Raw genomic sequence first — 23,308 nt, 5'->3', positions numbered from 1 at the left:
AAAAAAATTATTTTATTACAATAATTAAAAATTAGTTAAATTTCATCTTGTAAGATCGTCAATCTTCGGCTCCATCAGTCGGTGACGTCATTGCTGACGGCGGATACTACGTCAGACCATTGTTTCCGGCCAAGACATAGCCAATAGATTAATTTGCTTTGATCACGTGCCCAATATGAACCAATAAAATGAAAGTTATACACTTTTGTGATCCAGACATTTTATGACAAGCGTAGAAAAAGTTTTCATCAACAGCCGCCATATTACTTGATTGAGACAGTGTCTCATTTTGGATGTTATCTTAAAAATTAATGTATTTATACGTAGTTGATGGTCATAATTATCGATAATATTTAGTGAATTTGTGTTTGAAATTTAAAGAAAGCTTGTGTTTGTTCACAAAGTTCAAAAAATGTTTATAATTGTGTTTGCTTGAAGTAAATATCATTGTGTTAGTTTAGTACCGACGGAAGATGGTGAGACTTACTTGTTCTCAGTTCTGTGTAGTCGACCAATAGAGGCTTCATTATGGCAAATGGATGAATGCCATTGTTTAATATGTGCCTTCGTGCATCGAATGGACATCGAACTCAGTATAAAATTATAGTTTTTATTCATATTATGTGCTCGAGTGCAGTCAAACTATGTGTGTGAAGTTAAATAATATTTAAATAGTGGAGAATTTAAGATTAAGTGTCCGCCGCATTTGGCCAGTGCTGTGGCGGCATCAGTTTTGTAAACAGAGGCCTATACGAACTTCACCATGGCTGATGGGCCTACAAATGCTAAACGGCCCAAGTTGGACCCATTTCAGGGTTCAACTGATTCGTCTGGTACGTAATTTATGTAATGAAATTATCAAAAATTTTATAAACATAAACATACTCAAACGCTTGCATGTATTAGCTTTGTATTATGACAGTGCTATTGGAGAACATTTGTTCTTGACATTTACTGTCATTTTTTTTTTTTTTTTTTTTGTAGATTTTCGTACTTTTGTGTCATATATAAGTAAATTCGTGTTTTTTTCAATAAATAAATAAAAATTTTTTATTGGTTTTTATCGCACTCTTTTTATTTCAATTAAAAATAAATACAATACAATAATGTTTTTATGCATGATACAATTATATTTACCTAAATATTAATAGCATGTTTGCTTTAAACCAATTTGATACTTTTCACAACAATTCGAAGATATTACGATTTAAGGGGGCGATCAAATTTAAAGGTTTTTGATGTACTGAACATTAACAAAGACTAAAAATTTTCAATATTTAATTTAATTTTTGAGATATCGATTTTTTAGAATGAACCAAATTGTCAAAAAAAAAACTAAGATTTGAAATTTGGCTATGGCAAACTTATGTAGATGTTGGGAATTAGGAGACGTTTAAAAACCCAAATTATTATGCATAACCTAAATCATGATATGCATACCTCGATCAAAACTTGCAACGAAGGGTAGAGAGTTTTTGACCGAACTTTTCCGTTTAAATCATAACTATCATAACATAAAATTTTCCATTTTCCTATTTGTATAGTGTTTGTGACTAAGACCCTAGATTTGATCAATTCAGATTTCACTTGGATGTGCGTGATTGTGAAAGTAAACAAATCAGGTATAGGTGTAATCCATAACCGTCAACTCTCTTCTTCGATAATCATACTTGTGGATCAAATAAGAAAAAATTTCAAAAATTTTGTTCACCTCGGTGAAAGTTTTCAGGGAATGATTCAGTACATCTTTGTACAATAGTTCTGTTAAAAACCATCCCCAAAACTTGAAACTTTGATATGATTTCACTTGTAAGTCGTATATGGAAGATGACAAAACTTTGATATTGTGGAAGATTCTATGAGGAACCAGGTGGGTATATGGTATTTAAACTAAAACAATTTTGTTTCTGGTGGAAGACTTACGCTCAGGGAAATCTGGAGCTATTTTACTAAGGTTGTGAATCATCTGGGACTTAAGCTTCTCTTAAAGTTTAGGTGAACTGAATCAAATGTACGAACTGAATTCAAAAACCACTCGATAAAGCCATTTAATTTCTAAGTTTAAAGTATGCAAATTATTGGGACTCAGCAGACAATTTTTGTCAAAAAAAAAACTGTAATGTAACCCATTATTGAATTCAATTTCCAATGAAGCCGTGGATCATGTTGTTGCATTGAGAGTTTTGCAAGATATTTTGTGCTTAACAGGTGTATTACAGGTGTGTCGATTTAAACTTTTGAAGTTGAACACATAAAAATAAAGAAAAATACTTTCAATTTATATTTGATCGCTCCTTGCAAATCGTAATCTTGCGAACAATACAAAATAAATTAATTTGGGAATGTAATGTAATTAGTGTCTTCAATGGGTATGATGCACCATTCATACGACTACAGTGGGTTGGTTGGTACAGACAATGGTGGTGGGCAATCCAAAAACAGTCTCTCACAACCTCTTCTGGAACATCAGCCGATATGGGGGAACATGTACTCACAGAAAACAAGTAAATATCTCAACAATTTAACATAAAAAACAATTAAGATCTGAGAGACTGTGCAAACATTTTTTAATTATTGCACACACTAAATATAAAAATGCTTCAAATAATCCAAAATCATTTTAATTTTCCAAATATGAAAGAATCTCAGTTAGCTCTACTTTGTATAATATGAGAAATATTTGAAAGTTTTCATCGATATATTACCGGTTTTAAGCCAATATTATCAGTTTTCTTTAGCCTAGAGATCAGTGGAGATTGCCTATTACGATTATTGCCTTACTTTCAGTCGTCACAAAATGATTTTTGTTGCTGGAGCAACAATTCCAGACATATGCAGGAGATACACTTTTGGCTAACTTTCAAAGTTTATTAATTCAAAAATGATATCCTAATTATGAAATTATACGGGTAAAGTTTGTGACTTTTCTTCTTGAAAACGATCATCTCCAGCACCTGACTTATTGATTCTAAGTACTCAATTCGTCACCTGGAGACAATGACGTCTTTCGTTGACGTTAAGATGCCACGTTATACATTTGGTTCTAACAAAGCTAGATAAAAAGTAAACGAACATTTGCTTGAGCTTCGAAGAAAATTGCAGAAAAGTTCCGAAACCGGGTCTCTAGATCGTTGATAAGTAAGAGGCTACGTGGAAGCCGTTATTTTCTCTACCTAGATTGGTTTTAGGATACGTGGGGCCAAAATTTAAACACAAATATTCTAACCTGGCTCCCCGTAGGTTTCTATGGGCGTTCTGTTAATTCGACGCCAATTGTGATAAATCTAAATTTATACTCAGCCAGTCACACCCTCTGAGACTAAGGATTAGTAATCCACAATCTTCAAACCTTTAAGCCCTAAGCTAAACGAAGTAAGGCATTTTCGAAAATTTAGTTTCCACAAACTTGGACCATGAATATATCATTATGCCGGTAAGATATCGATAAAAGCTACACTATAACAAATGCATTACAGAAATAAAGTAGCTGCGGATTGATCATTTTTTATGCCTAAAAATTATAAATTTTTGAATTGTTCAATGGGTTCAAATTGAATCAGTGAATCTAATTCTAAATAATGAATTAATAAATTTATAGCTTGCATTTGAATAACATTTCGTCTAAAGTAGTAAATAAACGTAGATTATTGAGTATATCTGAAATCAGCATTATACATATTTAAGTGATAAGAGGCTTGATCTTGTAATTAGTAGTGATAGGATCAAAAATATTAGCATGACATAAATATAACAAACACTGTATTGTAGAGTTCAAACAATCCGACCCAATGCAGTATAAACTATACGCTTTTCGAAGGTTGATTATTGCTTTTAATATTATTACCCAGTTGTCTTTTTTCAAAGCATTTTTAGATTTTGTATCAAATTTTGTGAAACAGTTTTTATAGATATATTGGCCCTGTGTATAATTGTCTAGTAGCCGGTAAAATGGTAAAAATTTGCATTATTGTAAGGCAACAATAAAAAATGGACTGAGTCAAAACTGACCCAGGGTTGAGACATAAAACCGATCCTACAATAAAGCAAATTTTGTCGTATTTTATGACTGGCTACTAAAATTGTTTAAGGAGCCAATAGCATGGATGTACAGACCTCTCAGTTTTATAATATGGCATGCTCTTATATACAATCATGAGTTTTATGTTTTTATAGTTAATATTTTAGATTTTGTTAAAGCAGTTTAAATTATTTGATAGCAAGGTGTTTCAAACAAATTCAGTTGGATAAAGTAGAGTAATTTCATTCATATTGTTCTCAGCCCATCGGGTAGTATTAAAGTAGAGGAAAGAATTTCAACTTAGTCATATTTATCTAAATCTAGAATCTGAAAGCAATATGGAGAGGCTGAATGTGTGTCCCATTTAAGTAGTCAAAAAAACATTGGCTATCGTTTGTAAAACCGAGACAATGTTAATATATGCCTTCTTGAATTGCAAGGCCTCGAAATCGAAAAAGTATACTTTAATTACTTCTCTTGTGAAAGTTTACCAACAATTTGAGTCAAAATCTCTCGTGCTATAGAAAACAGAGATTTGTTAATATAATCTTTGTGGTAATTTTTGAAACACCTTGTAATTTTCGATTTTCTATAACTTGATTTATTGAATTATTAGATGTCCTATCGAATTTGGATATGTTCGATTTGGAAAATGATCTACCAGATGAATTGATGACGTCTGGTGGATCATGGGGAGTTTCTACTGACCATATCGGACCCAGTAGTAGTAAACCTCCAGCACCTCAAGGTCCGGGTCCTGGTGGAGCCATGCAAAATGGAGTATCGGTGGATCAACAAGATCCGACTGGAGGTCAAGTTCCAAACGTTGCTCTTCGGCAACAACAACAAATACAATTAAGTCATCATCTTCTGCAACAGCAGGTAAAGTTGTTAAAACTGTATATAATCAAATTTATTCAATAATAATTAAATCATCTTTCTCTTCTTAGGGCAATAAAAGTTTAGTAGGAAATCCTCTTCTAGCGGCGGGGCAGTTAGGTAGTAAAAGTCCAAATATTCAATCACCTCCTAATGTATCTGTGGCAAAAGGTCCAGGGGTAGATCCAATGACTCTAGGCAATATGCCTTCTAGTATAGCTAATTCTGTGATGAGTAATATCCCAAATAGTGTAGGAGGACTTCAATCTTCCATTGGAAATGTTATGTCGATGGCTAGTAATGGAAATGTGCAAGTAATGAATTCTACAATGCCAGGAATGAATAGTGTAGCGCCAGGGGGAGGTATGATTATGACGAATAGCAATATGAACACCATGGGCGGAATGGCTGGAGGAAGTTTAGTTGTAACTAATAGTTTGAATAAACAACCATTACCGGCTGCAGGGAGTAATGTTGGTCCTGGAGGAAATATGCTTGGTGGTCCACATTTAGCTGGTCTACAAAATGGACCAGGAGGAATGATGACTGCGAGGGCAGCCATGCAACATATGGGTGGACCCAGAGGTGGTCCTGGACATGCATTATCTGGCGGCCCACGAATGCAACCTCCGAATATGGCTGCAACAATGAATGCATTAAGCAATAATCAAGGAATGGGAGCTAGTGGAAATTTGTATGGATATGGTTCAGGTAGTGGAGGACCTCAAAATGTTGGAGGCGTAAACACACCAGGTCCTCAATTGCAAGGTATGGTAAAAAGAAAAAGTGTTTTTAAATTCTTTTAATATTGAATTTTGTTTGAATTTTATAGGTGTTGTAGCCCCTCAGCAACGTGCTGCTACCATGGCTTGTATACAAGCAGCTGCGAGGTTTGGTGGACCTGTAGGGCCAGGTCCGCCATTAACAGGTGGTCCTGGACCAATTGCTGGTGTGAGTGAGGGAGGAATGGCATCTCAAGCACAACCTCCAGCTGCGTCTCCAGCTCAACCTCAGAGTGGTGCTCCAAGTGGTAGTCAACCTGGACCACAAACTGCCACTCAACAAAATCCACCTCCAACGAATGTTCCAAATACAGGCACAGCCACATCAACAGGTTTGGGTTTGTTAATTTATTATTGTTTATACAACTGCAACTTGATTTTAAAATAAAACCATTAATTTTTTATATAAAGGTTTGTTACTTATATCTACCAAATTCTTTATGTAGTAGAGTATTTAAAACACTTCACTTCTTTCTTGGTTTTTTAATATCATTGCAGTGGTGTGAATATGGATCAGGTTATTTTGAATGTTTAAATACAAATTAGAGCAAAAATGAGGTACTTTTTATGAAGTCAATATCAATCGTTGTCTGAAGTTTGTTGTCAAAAAACTAATTACTTTCATCAAAGATAGTAGAGTACCTCTTTCAAAATTTTGTTTATACTTGGCTTTAAGAAAAACAATGATTGGTCAGCCAATCAGCTGCTATGAGCTTTCAGATAACGGAAGATATTATTTATCACGTAAACTAAATCTCTATTTTTGGATACTATTACTATACTATATACACTATCTAGAATATCAAGTAATAATTGCAAAAAATTATTATGATATTTATACAATTTTGTTTTTAGCAGATCCAGAAAAACGTAAGCTAATCCAACAACAGCTTGTGTTACTTCTTCATGCACATAAATGTCAACGACGTGAATCACAAGCGAATGGTGAAGCATGGAAATGTACATTACCGCACTGTAGTACCATGAAGAATGTACTCAATCATATGACAACATGTCAAGCTGGAAAAAATTGTAACGTTCCACATTGTAGTTCATCTAGACAAATCATTAGTCATTGGAAACATTGTACGCGATCTGATTGTCCCGTGTGCTTGCCACTCAAGCAAGCTGACAAGAGAAATGTTACTACTAATCGTAAGTATATATTTAATATTTTTTAAGTTCATTTAATACATTTATTTTACTATCGAAAGTTGAAACTATTGAAATTAATTATTAATTCCTAATTTGACATTAGGATTTTTCATGAAAAACTTTACGCATTCAAAAAAAAAAACTGTATTTTTCGATAAAAGTCTTAATACTTCATCAAAATCAAATCGCGTTGATCAACTCTGAGAACTCTAGCGGGCTCGTACACTAAATGTATGTTTAATAATATGTAATTATATATAATAATATATACCCATATAATTCCAGATTTATTTCTCTTCAGAAATAAGATTCATTTAGTTGTATTTCAAGCAGTTTGATCTTTTTCTCATACAAAGCAAGTGTACAAAGAAGAAAGTTACAATAGATTACGCAGGTTTCCCCAATGACAAGAAGTATTGGATTTCAATCCAATTATTAAAATTTTTCTAAGCATTAAAGAAATTATTTAGACGTTGATGGTAGAATGCTTTTTTGGGTGAAATGGTTTATGGAAGACTTATTTGTAAAAATTATACAGAACATAATTATTTTATGTATAATTATTTAAAAACAATAAAGTTATTACATTACAAAAATTTATTCACTTCTATTTGAACATTCGCATAAGCAAAGATCATTTTTTGCATTACGATATAATTTTTTTTTGACGGTGTAACGTAATTGCATAAATCTGTAGTATACGATAATCGTATAAATGTAAGAATACTTAACTCAGGTTTCTAACTTAAGAATTGCATAATAAGCACTCGGGAAATAAAAAATACTACTAAAACTGAAATTCATTTGCTTCTTTCATTTTGTTTACATTATTTAGCCACTACACCGGTTTGGCAGCATCATTTTTATTTTCAAGTTATATAATATACAATCATCGTTTAGAAAAAGTTAAAGATAAAAATTCTGGCATAATCGGAGGTCTGTCAAATAAAATATATGTTTGTTTTCTCCTCTATATTATGTGCTTGTTTTCATATTTTACATAGTTGGGTTTTAGGCGTACTTTTATTTATTTGCTATGATAAACATTATTGAATATCGATTTTCATCTTTCTTAGAAATGTGCTCGATCTGTTTATTAGACAGCAACTAAATAACCACTTTAAATTTCTTTTTGGATTATATACCGGGATTTTAGTAACTAACTTGTTATATTTTAAGTTATTGTAGAAAAATAACAACTCTAATTTATGACCGCACAAAATAAATGGCGATAAAATTGAAATAGTGATTATTTATTATTAGGAAAAAGGATACTCTTTGATTAAGTGTATAAAATAAACAAGATACGGTCAAAATCTTGGAACATACTTATCTGAAGTAGCTATGTTTATAATAAAGGAAATAAATACATTATTTGAGATGGAACATTACGCAGCAAGGATTCTTGACTATCAATCATGAAATATGAAATACACCAATTATGCATCCAATTCAATTGTATTCCCGCAGATCACTTTATTAGATCATACATGCTCACAGTACGGCTGTCTAGGTCTTCGTACAATTGTCTCAGGAGTCAGATATATTTCGTAGGTATTTTGAATCAGTATAACCTTCATCTCTATATAAGTTAAATAAAGATCTTAACAGTTCTATTTAAGATAAAGGGATATGCAGACTTTAAAACTGAAGTATGTTGGTTATAAAGCGCCCATTTTGCCAATACTAAATGTTAAATTGAAACTCGTATGCCCCTAGCCTCAATATAATCTAAAAAAAAAAAAAAATTATTTTGTTGAAAAAATTGTATACATTAAAAAAAAAAAAACCTTTTCTTTTGACAGATTCCTTTTTTTCTTAAAAAATATCTTCGATTTAAATTAAATTAAGTAAAAGTTCGTTAAATTATACTTTGTGTTCCTTAGTTTACTTTTCAAATGATGAATGTTTAATTGTTGAACTTAAATTTATGAAATAGGGTCCAATTTAAAGATATTCATATTTACAGCATTTTTAAAATTATTTCCCCATTTACTTTTTTAAACTTAGATACCTTAATCGAAAATTATTCAAAACGAATATTTATAATACTTATTAAATTTATAGTATTACATTATGATATACTTCTGTTCTTAAAATAATAATCTTCTATAAACCCCGAACAATAAATTTTGTTTTTTTTTATGGAATACAAAATATTAGTGCAAATAGCAATTCGAATAAGTATTAGCGCCAATATTTAAACTGGTTTATAAAAAATTCAATTGTTTATTGAAATTGTCAGATATTTGTATCTATTCTAAAAATAGTTCAGAATAAATTTTTACATAAATCTACGAAAAATAAAAGCAATGTAAAAGTATGAATTACACGCTAAGTGAAAAATTAATTTCTGATTGGTAATCAAACTTGGCGACTGATTAATAATTTTATTGATGGTTAATAATGACATGTTTATAGTCTAATTTTGGTATTGGCGTTAATTTTTTTCGTACCAAAAATAATAATAAGAAAACAATTCTTTTGGGGTGTTCCGGCGGTCTCAAATGTCTTTTTTAGTTATTTACATAAAATCTATTAAAATTTTCACAAAACTATTGCTTTCAAATGATTACCTTCTATTTTCGCCATGTGTAGGGATTCGTTAGACTATACTTTTTTTAGAATTTATTATTATTTTAAGAATAGTTGTACTAATTAAAAAAGTTTCTAGTTGGATTAAATTTAAGATTGAATTGAAAGTACAAAACTCACTTTAAAATATTGTTGTTTGAAAATTGAGCCGTTTTCAGAATTTTATGTAATGAATTATTCTTACAGCTACTACAAATCCTCCCGCAAATAATCAACCACCAACACCATCCGATATGCGACGGGCCTACGATGCGTTAGGTATCCCAGTTCCAGAGAAAACAGCTCCACCCGGAACACCAAATTCAATGTTAACGGGAGCTAACCAAACATTAAATAGACCTGGTGGAGTTCGTATGCCAGGTCCAGCTGGTATTACAGGTGTAGCTGGACCACCAAATATGAACCCTGTACGAGTATTAGCACCCCCTCAGGTATGTTGAACACTTGTAAATGATTTGTTTATTATTGAACTGACAATTGATCGTTGTGCCAATAGTTTTTTTTTTTTATGTCAATGATCTGTTGAGTATTTTACGTTGGCTTTGATGTTCTTTTTTCTATCAGAAGTTGTGAAAAATGAGCAAGTGTGGATTTGATTTGTACAGTGATGGCTCTGTGCATTATAAGGACCATACTAAAATTATTTCACCGGAAAATTTTTCATCATGATAACATGACATTAAAAAATTTACAATTTGATCAATCACAATTTCTAATAGTATATGGCTCGCCTTAAACCGTCACTTCCAGTCACAAATGTTTCATTTCCCACATCCACATTTTGCCATGTTGACAGAAATTAAATTCTTCGTAGCTTTAAGAGAGTGCTAATATTTTATTGGCCTGATAACCATAACGCTTTATTAGTTGCTATTGGGGACATTCAACCCAGTTTCATATATTTTGTTCTATAATTTTTGAAATTAAAAATTGCAATTTGCGACGTTTACTTGCTTAGTACAACGGATTGTAGCTTAAGCTATTAGTTAGAACGCTGAGGTTGAAAATTTTAACACAGTTAAAAGAAGTAATTATTTTCAGAAGCAAAATAATTTTTTAATTTTTGCAAATAATAGATTGTTTTGAAAACGATTTTTTTTCTTCGCAAAATGACTGTCTTTTATTATATTTTTTTAATAAGAGTCCTGTAGATCCGATAGCGACTATTTGCGTTACAAAAAAATTTGTGAATATGAACTGTCAACTATTTTGATTTACAGCAAGGGCAATCAGTTGTACCAAATGTTAGTTTACCACTTGGAAGTGATCCAAACTCAACACCTGGCCAAGGTCCACCATGTTCAACACCTGGTCAAGGTCCTCCAGGTTCAACCACATCAGCACAAGCTCAAGCAACAGCTGCAAATATACAACAACTACAATTATTTGGTTTATCAGGTCTTGTTACCGCGCTTCCGGTACAAGGTACCAAAGAATGGCATCAATCAGTAACAACTGAATTACGAAATCATCTGGTTCATAAGTTAGTGCAAGCAATTTTTCCTACGCCCGATCCTCAGGCAATGCTTGATAAACGAATGCATAATTTAGTGGCGTATGCTAGAAAAGTAGAAGGCGATATGTTTGAGATGGCAAACTCTTTATCCGGATATTATCATTTATTAGCAGAAAAAATTTATAAAATTCAAAAAGAATTAGAAGAAAAACGGCAGAAACGAAAAGAACAACAACAGTTACAGCAAAATCAACACCTGGTAATTATTTATCTTCAATTTTTTTTCTTTTTTTTTTTGTACTTTGGGAAAAATTTAAAATTTAATTATTAAACTTCCTTTAACGAAATAGTGGATATAATCCATAATTAAAATATATTTTTGAGTGTCAATTACCCCAGACAATCATTTTTTATCGAAATTATAAACCAACTTTTCGATTTCACCGAGACCTGATTTTTAAAATTTCAGCAGCAACAAGTTAATCAACCACAACAACCTCAAATGCGACCAAATGTTCCTGGTGCAATAAGTACAGTAGCACCACGTGTTGGTCAACCAAATGCAGCAGCCGTATCTGCTGGTGGTTTACGCAGTCATAGTCCTGCAATGCCGCCGCATGCTAATCAACAACCGCAACAATTACCAGGTGGTCCTCGAATGCAATTTCCACAACAAAATTCAAATCAATCTCATTTGGTGGGACCCCCTGGACCTAGCCCGAATGCGAACTCAACTGTCAATTCAACACAATCTAACAATATGGTTGTTCCAAATCCCGGTAAGACAATTCTCCAGAAAATTTGAAAATGTTAGTACAAATTGCCAAATAATTTTTTTTATATAATCTGCAGGACTTTCACCATTTGGACCTTTATCACAAGGACCTCCTAGTATGGGTAGTGTAACAGGTGCACCTTGTGGTACACCAAATCAACCACAATTTAATAATACAAATGGTCCTACAACTACCGGTCTTCCAAGTGCATCACCAGCTGGCAATCATCAATTCCCTGATCTTATGAAACAAAGAATTAACACACCTCAACAACAATGTCCTGCAACTCCTTCAACGCAATCACCATTTGGTAGTCTGCAGCAAAATAATCAGCAACAGACAACGCCAAATCCACAACAAAGTCAATTCAACAATATAAACACACCGAATAATCGATTACAATCGTCTTTATCAAACGTTCTACCAGAAAGTATACCATCCGTTACATCACAATCTCAGGGTCCAACATCGGTTTCATCATCTAGAGGACCATCTCCAGGTCCAGTTGGACGTAGTCCTCAACAATCAAGTATTGCAAGTACTCCACCTCCATCGACAACAGCGAGCAGTCAGGGTATGAATAATAATATCGGAAAAGGAGGTGGTACAATGTCGAGTATGGAACGAGCAATTAATAATGCTGCACCCCGTCAAACCAGTAGTAGTAGTGCTATGTCGTGTATGGAGCGGGCAATTAATGCATGTGCTGCTGATAGAGACGAAGATAATTCACCTCCACCATCCACGAAAGGTAAACTAGATATGAAACATGACGATGACTCAATGGACGTAAAGAAAGAAGATGGCTTTGGTGATTCACAAGAAAGTGGCAAAAATGCAAATAATGATTCAAAATCTGAAATTAAAGCAGAACCTATGGATGATTCAGAAATACCACCAATTAAAGATGAACCACGCTCACCAAGTACGAGTGCGAGTACTTCTGAAAATGAAATTAAACCAAAAATTGAACCCATAGCTCAAGCTCAAGGAGGCGCATTAGATAAAAAACGTAAATGCTGTAAGTATTAATTCCTTAATTCTATTTTTTTTAAATAAAAATTGTTACTAATTCTATTTTTATTTTTATATAGTATTCAAACCAGATGAATTAAGACAAGCGTTAATGCCAACGTTAGAAAAACTATATAGACAAGATCCAGAATCGATACCATTTCGTCAACCCGTTGACCCTCAGGCATTAGGAATTCCTGACTATTTTGATATTGTTAAGAAACCAATGGATTTGTCAACCATTAAACGTAAATTAGACACAGGACAATATTCCGATCCGTGGGAGTATGTAAATGATGTTTGGCTTATGTTTGATAATGCTTGGTTATATAATAGAAAAAATTCTAAAGTCTACAAACATTGTACGAAGGTAAGTAATTAAAAATTCTTAATTTATTAACATTGTGAACTATTTTGAAACAGAATGTGGGTGACGACCCGTAATTATGATACAAATGAGTTTACATCATTTTCACTCAACTTTGATATGATTGTTAAACTTTCTTTCACCCATTTTTCGAAGCATAAAATGAACAATCTTAAGACTAATAGATTTCATTACTTAAATAATTTTATCGTTAAAATCGAACTTTCATCTTGATTTTGCTATAAAAATTTTATCATGAGATTATTTTTTACAGTTATCTGAAGTATTTGAACAAGAAATCGATCCAGTAATGCAATCTTTAGGTTATTGTTGTGGAAGAAAATATACGTTTAACCCTCAAGTGCTTTGCTGTTATGGAAAACAATTGTGTACGATACCTAGAGATGCGAAATATTACAGTTATCAAAACAGGTATAAGACAATTCAAATTATTGCTGTTTTTTAATAGATTTTATATTATGAGGGGTCATTCTAGATTCAAATTGTTTTTTTTCGAAAGTTGTTCGAAGTGACGATTAGCCAATATAAAACAAATTTTAGTAAAGTTTTACTCTAGAATGACCCCTTTTAAACTCATTAATTTTCAACATTACGAAAGGTTATTTTAATTACCAACTAGCTATTCATAAACTGGGGTTTTATTGTTTTTAAACAAATGCTAAAATTATAGAGACTTGAAAATTTAAGTCGATTAATACGAAAATTTTACTCGTTAATATTAATTTGGTAAATTTTTGGATAATAAAATTATTCTGTAGTAATTTAAATAAAAACATTTTGTTGATTTTTACATCATTCAAATTAAATAAAATGCATCAAATAGTTCCCGTTTAATTTTCGTATGAGCTTCATACGAAAATTATTAGAGACATACAAATTTTTTTTCTCCGCGTTGTGGGATCAATCCACCAATCCCATTCCACGGTTTTAGTGTTTGTTAAATAAAAATAATACGACGCGTACGGCAGAAGAAAAGTAATTTTTTATAATCATTCACAGACAAATCGCAACCATCAGTTAGTTAACATATAAACAATTATTTTGTGGATAATATTAAGGGGGCCCGCTTGTGTGACGACCCATTTTTGACTAACAATTAAAAGATAGAACTTTGAAATTTTTATCATTTATTATTACTTTAAGATTATGTAAAACAAATTTCAAATAAAAATCTTCATTAGAACGGAAATTGTACCACTCTGCAATGTTTTTGACTAAAAATGATAAGATAGAATTTCTAAATTTGTATCATTTATTTATTATTACTTAAAGATTATGTAAAACAAATTTCAAATAAAAGTCTTTATTAGAACGGGAATTGTACCATTCTGGATACACCCGCCACGAAAAAAGAACGCTAAGGTCCTACACGATTTCAACTGATTCGCATTTTTGAAAGAAAAAAAAAAAACGAAAGAAGTCCAAATGCACGAAATGAACTAGAATCAGTAAAAACTATTGAAAATTAGTTTTTTGACAGACTGCTAAAAAAAAATTCAAATGACATTATTTCTTATTAGTTTAAAAAAAAAAAAAGAAAAAAAAAAAAAGAGAAATATTCGGTAGTTTTGGATGATACTAGTTTACATGTACTGAGTTTTCTTAATAAATTTCAAGTGAATCGGTTGACCGTTCTCGAGTTACGATGGAGGAAAGTTTAAAAAACAAAATTATCTGAATTTGTCAACATCTGTTTTTTCTAACTGCTGTACCTTTATAATGACTTCAAATTTAAAAAAATTCACACAGGGGGGCCCCCTTACATTTAAGGGATTCATAAGCAAACATTACTCATCAAACAGGTACACATCATTTATAAATTTTGAGATACCATTTATAGCTTACATTCCAACAAAGTTTTGTGTTCAAAGTCATAAAAAAGTAGCCAAGTTCGTATACTCACTTTTCCGAATCACATCAGGATTTACAATAAATTCTAAATTAAATTTTCTAGTCTCTATTGGTCCAATAATCCTAAACATATATGTAAAAAGTCTGGGTTTTTTCTTTTTGGAATTTGTATTCATTTTGATCAATAACTATGTTAGTCAAAGTAGTCGAAAACATGAAGATTTTTGACGGAAAATCTTCTTTGAAGAAGATTTGGAAGAAGAACATAAACCAAGATCAAAATGTAGACTACCAATAAATCATATAAAATAATGTTTCGAATTATTGGACCACGTCATAGTTGAATTTTGTGATGTCTTATTTAAGTTTATTATCGTGCATTAAATATAAGAATGTGCTCGCTAATCATTATAAAAACAGTGCTTTGTGATTTCTTGGTCATATTCATATCTAACATTTGGTGTTTTTTTTATCTCACTGTTACCTGTTTATCCTGCTTCATCATGTTAATATCAACTGCTTGCTTTGACGTGTTCAATTCATTACATTCAACAACAGTCTAAAAGCGTATGGACTCGGATCCAACAGGTACACATTTTGTCAGAAGTGTTTCAACGATATACCAGGAGATACAGTCACCCTCGGAGATGATCCAACACAAGCACAAACGTAAGTTTTTAAATTAATATTTATTTAAAATTTCAAGACCCTTTGAATTCTTCATACCAATGTGGGTGGTTTTCCAAAACTTAAACATTACATCTTTCTTTGAATTAATGTGGCATTGTTGATATAAAAAAAAAAAAAATTAAAAAAGAATTGTTTTTTGCCGCTCCGCTGCATTAGAATTTGTTACCAGGAGACATTTCAATATTAAGATTCTGCGATACGAAACTAGAAACTTTTCAACTGTTGATAATCACAATGACTGGTATTAGCGTTAACAATCTGTTTAAAATTAAAGCCCAAAAACGTATACACTTATGAAGTTTGAACGAGATGCATCAACTTGACTCTTAATTACTCCTTTGTGATGAGAATTAAAGCCCAAAAAAACGTATACACTTGTGAGAGAAAGTGGAATCCTTCGAAAGATTTAAACGATCTCCTAAAAAATTTTTCGATATGCAACTTTTTCTGTGGGAGCTAAAGCAGCCACTGAAAATAAATATCTCCAAATCAATTTAATTGATTAAAAAAGTTTTGTATTTCATCAGTCAGCTTTATCACTTGTATCTAGATCACAATCCCTAGCATTGTGAATACTTTCGATAAATGCTTACTTCTACTTTTGTTCCCACCCTTGACACCCTATCTTACATATTTTGTTATTAATAAGTGAAAATACAATTTATTCTTATTTTTGCAGCGAAATTAAAAAAGATCAATTCGTGGAAATGAAAAATGATCACCTAGAATTAGAACATTTTGTAGCATGTCTGGATTGTGGGCGTAAACTTCATCAAATTTGTGTACTTCATATGGATACAATATGGCCACAAGGTTTTGTTTGTGATAATTGTTTGAAAAAGAAAGGACAAAAACGGAAAGATAATAAATTTACAGCGAAACGTTTACCAACTACAAAACTTGGTATTTATATTGAAACACGTGTTAATAATTTCTTAAAGAAAAAAGAAGCTGGTGCTGGTGAAGTGTCAATTCGTGTTGTGTCTAGTTCAGAGAAAACAGTTGAAGTGAAGCCCGGAATGCGTGCTAGATTTGTTGAAACTGGTGAATTAGCTGGTGAATTTCCTTACAGAGCGAAAGCATTATTTGCATTTGAAGAGATCGATGGAACGGATGTGTGTTTCTTTGGAATGCATGTTCAAGAATATGGTTCTGATTGTCCACCGCCGAACACTAGACGAGTTTATATTGCTTATTTAGATTCAGTTCACTTTTTTAAACCTAGACAATTTCGTACAGCTGTGTATCATGAAATATTATTAGGATACATGGATTATGTTAAGCAATTAGGCTATACAATGGCCCATATTTGGGCGTGTCCACCTTCAGAAGGTGATGATTATATATTCCACTGCCATCCAACTGAACAAAAAATACCAAAGCCAAAACGATTACAAGAATGGTATAAAAAAATGTTAGATAAAGGAATTATTGAACGGAGGGTTCTTGATTACAAGGTAACGTAACCATCTAGTTTTCAAAAACATTTCGATTCAAAGATCTTAAAATGTGTATTAATTTTGAATGTGATTTTTAGGATATTCATAAACAAGCAATGGAAGATAAGCTAAGTTCAGCCGCTGAATTACCGTACTTTGAAGGAGATTTCTGGCCTAATGTTTTAGAAGAAAGTATCAAAGAATTAGATCAAGAAGAAGAAGAGAAACGAAAACAAGTTGAAGCTGCAGAGGCTGCTGCAAATGCGGTATTTTGATAATTAATAAAAATTAACCTAATTATAAAAAACTGTAAGCTAATATTTATTATGTATGCTTCTAGATATTTTCATTGAGTGAAGAAAATGAAATAGGCCCAGATGGTAAAAAGAAAGGTCAAAAGAAAGCTAAAAAGAGTAATAAATCGAAGGCAAGTCAACGTAAAAATAGTAAAAAATCAAATACACCACAAACAGGAAATGATTTATCAGATAAAATTCTTGCTACAATGGAGAAGCATAAGGAAGTTTTCTTTGTTATTCGATTACATTCCGCCCAGTCAGCTGCTAGTTTACCGGTAAGTAATTATAAAATTTTTTTTTTTCAAAATTGTTTATTTAAAAAAAAAGTTATTTTCTGTCCATAATGCTTACGTAAAAAATTCTATGCATAATACTTATGTAATAAATAGCTAGATTTTTCCATCTTCTCCATATATTTATTTGCCAATATGAGAATAGTCAATCAAAAACCTGGAAAATCGGGAATTATCAGGAAATATGATAATATATAATACACTAGAAAATTGGAAAATATTAGATACTCCAATCATCTTAGGGTTTCACCTCGGAATCTAGCGGAATAAGCTAATTTTTTGTACAAAACTTTATTTTGATAGTATAAAAGTTGTCTCAAAAGTCACAAATGAGCACGCGCTCGCGTCCTTAGATATTCACGGTCAATGCTTTATATTTATAAATATTGACCCAGAACTAAAGTACTTTAAGCTGAGCGCAACACCTTCTGCACCTTTTATTTCAAAAACGGTTCAACATACAAAAAAAAGTTTCAAACAAAATTTGTAGAAAATTTTACCTTCTACTACTTTTATAATAAATGCTAATACGATTGAAGGCAAAAGAAACAAGATATTCATAAAAAACTGAATTTCGAGACCTTTGACTGTGAATATCTAAGGACGCGAACGCGTGATCATTTGTGACTTTTGAGACAACATTTTTACTACCAAAATAAACGTTTGCACAAAGAAAACGTTTTGACTAAGATGATCATATATATATTGGCCACTCCTTTTGAAAAATATCTATATTAAAGGTAGTATTTCAGTAACGAGGGTCACAGCAAACTTTTATTTTATTAATTTATTCAAAGATCTCTACGTTAAGAGAAAAAAAATTAGATTTTTTTACTCTACCGTTTAAGAGAAAATTAAGAATAAGAGGAAATTTATTAAAATTTTCACTTACGATTTCCTTTGTTGAGTTTTACCGGAAATGGTTTCTGTATGCTTTTATGCAGTTTCTAAATGATATAGCTATAACATATCATATAGTAATATCACTTAGAATGGTAGAACACGTGCACATTTTATGATGCTGGGTATACTAAATAGCATCAAAACGAATTTCAATATGATTCACCATATAGTTTTTTTTTTAATTAATTTTTTTAACTTTTTTTTTTGTTTTTTTTTTTTTTTTTTTTTTTTTTTTTTTTTTTTTTTGTCTACAGCTGTATTAGAATACATTCCTACTTATTTGAGACATAACATTCTACGAAAGTACTTGTTACTACTTAGTACTAGACAATTTAATGCGTAAAAATTATTATTTTGTATTTCTTAAAAATAGCTATTAGGTTCAACTTATAAATTAATAATTCATAATATGAAAAAAAAAATTGTATAACATATTGAAAAAAAAAATTATTGCTGATATGATTTTGATACTGCCATACTACCTTAACCTAATAAATGTGCTTGCGCAGTAGTCTATTGCGCAAATTTAGTATTACAATTGCACAACTATATGTAATATAAAGACGAAATTGTTATTCAATATGTTAGTAATTTAAAATAGAAAAATTAAATTAATAATATAGCAATTTATTTATTTAATCAGCAAATTCAAGATCCTGATCCATTTATAAATTGTGATTTAATGGATGGCCGTGATGCATTTTTAACAATGGCCAGAGAAAAACATTACGAATTTTCATCATTAAGACGAGCGAAATTTAGTTCAATGTCCATGTTATACGAATTACATAATCAAGGACAAGACAAATTCGTTTACACTTGTAATAATTGTAAAACGCATGTGGAAACACGATACCATTGTACAGTGTGCGATGACTTTGATTTGTGTATACAATGTTACGAAAAAGATGGACATCCACACAAAATGGAGAAACTTGGACTTGATTTGGATGATGGTTCATCACCATCCGATCAAAAACAAGCGAACAATGGTGATGCTAGGAAAATGTCCATACAACGTTGTATACAATCCCTTGTACATGCTTGTCAATGTAGGGATGCTAATTGTCGGTTACCAAGCTGTCAGAAGATGAAACGAGTTGTTACCCATACAAAAATATGTAAACGAAAAACAAATGGTGGTTGTCCTATTTGTAAGCAATTGATTGCGTTATGCTGTTACCATGCGAAACATTGTCAAGAAACAAAATGTCCGGTACCGTTCTGTTCGAATATTAAACACAAATTAAAACAACAACAATTACAACAACGATTACAACAAGCACATTTGTTACGACGGCGTATGGCTGCAATGCGAACAGTAGCTCCAGGCATACCAGCGAGTGGAGCACAAGCTGTACCTACTGGAGCGCCATGTCCTGGTGCTGCGAGTCCGGCAAGTACCGTTTCTTCACCTAGTGGTGGGTTAGTGTCACCGCACCAACCTGGTGTTGGCATGAAGCCAGGAGGAACTCAAACACCACCAGCAAATGTACTTCAAGTTGTTAAACAAGTTCAGGAAGAGGCTGCAAGGCAACAAGCACCTCATGTTACTGGTATGTATTCACAACTTTATTCAATTTTTTGATCGCTTCTTCTTAAATTTTTCTACTTATTATAAAACTAATTCATTGTCCATGATTGACGTGCCCGAAAGTTATGCATTTTGTTGACCAAAATACATGATGTTTACACTAAGTAGTAAATTCACACACTAGATTTGTAACAGTTGGAATAACAATAAATTTGAAAAAATAATTTTTAGCCTGATACAAACATTACATTAAAACATTTTATTAGGATACGGAAAATCAGGCCCTGGCGGTCAAGTAATGCCACCTCCATCTCAATTACAACGTGGAGCTATGGCAGGTCCTGGTGGTCCAAACCTACTACCCATGGAACAATGGACTCCTAGGTATCCATCAGCTGGCATTCAGGGCGTTCGACCTCAGGGAGTTCAAATGCATCCGCAATTACCTCAACAGCCTCCAGTTTTAAGTGGAGGAGGAATGAATCCCCATATGGGTATGAGACAAGGTATGCCCGGTGCGCCACCACCAGGTGGTACGGGATTGCATAAAGCAGCACTTCAACAATTGATGCAAACTTTAAAATCACCAAATTCACCGGAGCAACAAGCACAGATATTACAAATATTGAAATCGAATCCACAATTAATGGCTGCATTTATAAAGCAACGACAGGTAAAGTTCAATCTTTGTAATATAGATTTTTCAAAATTATTATCTCGCAAACTATACGGTAGAATTTGCTCTTATTTCGATGTTTTGTGCAGGCACAAGCCGCTGCTCAACAAAATAGTGCTAATGCAAATGCTGGCCCTGGTGGTCCTGCGGGACCTGGAGGTGCTGGACCACCGCAATCACAATTACAACATATAATATCGCAACAAGCAGCACAAGCGCAAGCGGGACGTATGCAACAGATGCAACAAGCATTACTGAATCAACAACAACAATCTGGTGCTGGTATTCCACAGCAACAACCTGGAGGTCCTGGACAAGTAAGTTTCTACAAAATTTCTAAAATATTTTGTTATTATATTTTCTTGTGAAGTTAGATATTGGACTTAATATAGTTTGCAGCCAGGAATTCAAATTTTTAAAATTTGTATATATAGTCAAGAAAGAGAGTGAAAATATATTTTGGTTAGCGGAGAAATGATGTAGAGAAATTTATTAGATACATTAGGATTGTTAATTCTATTATTGTAAAAAATTATGGGCAATTTTTATTTAAATTTTGAAGGGTGGAGCTAGGTTGAATCTCCAAAAGTAAAAAAAAGCACGTTGTCCGATTAGAATGTATTGCGTGGTATAATATTGCATACATGGAGCCACCCCAGTGTGTACACTAAATAATTATTGTATTATATATTGATAACTGGGAGTTGCAATTCGACAACTGGCGATAATAATTCGTACTAATTAAAATCAGAAGACCCGAATTCAGTAGTTAGAATGTTTGACTACCAGATGGCAATACTTGAACCATTTTTTAAGGCCAATAAAAATATTCAAATTCAAATCAGATAAATCCCGCCAACTAGCGATAAAAATTTGTACTATTAAACAGTCGCTTTTTCAGTAATTCCAATTTAGACCACCTGATTACTTACCTTTTATCAATATTGTTTTAATTTCATTTATTTCTGTTAACTATTATTAATTCACATTTTAGGTGGGTCCTGGTAACCAACAAATGACCCAGTGGTATAAACAACAACATCAGTTGTTGGTTATGCGCCAACAGCAACAACAACAACAGCAGCAGCAGCAACAACAACAAGCTCAGGGACAATTCCAACAACCTCCAGCACCACCTTATCAACAACAAAGACTGACCGGTGGTATCCCTCGACAGCCTATGCAACAGCAATGGGCAAATAGTGGGTTCACTGGAGATCAACCTGGTTATCTACCTCTATCCGGTCACAAACCCTCACCACAGTCGATGGGGCCCCCGGCAGGGAGCGTACAGCAATTAATGCAAAGTGTACGCAGTCCACCGCCCATTCGCAGCCCACAACCGAATCCATCACCTCGGCCGGTGCCAAGTCCACGCGGTCAACCAGCGCCAAGTCCGCGTGGTCATGAATTAGCTGGACCATCAGAGATGATGCTATCAAATCCTACACAATCGACGTCTGCCCCTGGAGAACAATCAGATCAAGCCCCGTCCACAATGACACCCCAGGACCAGTTAAGCAAGTTTGTTGAACAATTGTAGTGATGTGTTTTAATGCAAATGAATAATAATTTTAAGACATGGTACAAATAACATTTGTTAATATTTTTAGATAATAATTGTATGTTGAAAGTGAGTTTGAGTTCTAAACCGAACCGATTTATATCTTAATCCACGATTACTTAACTAATTCAGAATTGAGTGAAGCGGCGAACCGAACCACACAACAGTGTTCGAACCACAACTCAAAATGAAGAACAGTGTTTGTTTATTATTTGTAATTATATTTGTATAAAGTCAATTGACGTAATTTTTAAACTCTTTACTGACTCAAATCTAATTGAGATTTGTAATTCTTGTACATATGTTTGATACAGCCATTTTGTGTTAGTGTGCGACAATGTCTACCACAATGCGGCGCGGTGCAACGTATGCAACTTGTGCAACGCGTGTGATACATCGCTTGCTTTAGACTTGATCATTATCATCAAAATATATATATTATGATATATTACTGCGCGTCTAATATACGTCTGCGCCTGCGATCAATCACAGAGGAATTTATAAGGCTTTTCTGCTGTCAGGCTGTGTTTTAATCAATAATAAACCTGTGTCATCGTAGTGCGTAGACATTGGACGTAGCTCTGCACAGCTCTGTTGCTACATGCATATATATAAATATTTGTTTTTATATATAAATATAAAATTAAATAATACGTTATTCATAGCAGTTTTTATCCGTAAGTTCTAGTTTTTTTTTTCATTTATAATATAAAAGTGTAAAATAAGTAAACTTTGTATATTTGTTCGCGATACCTTTGTTTGTGACAGAAAATATCGACCGCATTTGTGGTGGGTTCAAAAAAAAAAAAAAACTGTAAATAACGTATTTGACTACGATTCTGATTGACGGTAGCTATACTACATTGTGGAAGGGGATGGATTATATCTAATTATTAAATATAATCTAAAAATTAAATATTCGTGTCCAATTTTGGAAAAGACCAAAAATTTAAATTACTTAGCGAAAAAAAAAAAAAAAAACAAGAAAAAAAATTT

The 23,308-nt window shown here is 32.6% G+C and overlaps 1 protein-coding gene across 5 annotated transcripts; it reads left to right on the top strand.

Annotated features, from left to right (window-relative positions):
- Nucleotides 1-245: 245 nt before the first annotated feature.
- LOC123293288 (CREB-binding protein-like) lies at nt 246-23,308 on the top strand. Of its 5 annotated transcripts, none has more exons than XM_044874055.1 (20): nt 246-833; nt 2,358-2,504; nt 4,635-4,900; nt 4,969-5,665; nt 5,730-6,011; nt 6,538-6,834; nt 9,616-9,860; nt 10,650-11,144; nt 11,355-11,664; nt 11,738-12,682; nt 12,756-13,045; nt 13,317-13,474; nt 15,473-15,583; nt 16,284-17,061; nt 17,142-17,309; nt 17,384-17,617; nt 19,182-20,094; nt 20,339-20,745; nt 20,838-21,065; nt 21,743-23,308. In XM_044874055.1, exons 1-20 carry the CDS (start codon nt 764-766, stop codon nt 22,289-22,291), a joined length of 7,590 nt encoding a protein of 2,529 aa, XP_044729990.1. In that variant the 5' UTR covers nt 246-763; the 3' UTR covers nt 22,292-23,308. The 5 variants fall into 5 exon arrangements, with proteins under 5 accessions (XP_044729990.1, XP_044729989.1, XP_044729991.1 ...); XM_044874054.1 differs by having other exon boundaries at nt 6,535-6,834; XM_044874056.1 differs by having other exon boundaries at nt 5,730-6,017; nt 15,503-15,583.

Source organism: Chrysoperla carnea, chromosome 2, assembly GCF_905475395.1.
Source record: "Chrysoperla carnea chromosome 2, inChrCarn1.1, whole genome shotgun sequence".
In the NCBI taxonomy this organism is placed as follows: Eukaryota; Metazoa; Arthropoda; class Insecta; order Neuroptera; family Chrysopidae; genus Chrysoperla; species Chrysoperla carnea.
This window is presented reverse-complemented; position numbering and strand designations above follow the sequence as displayed.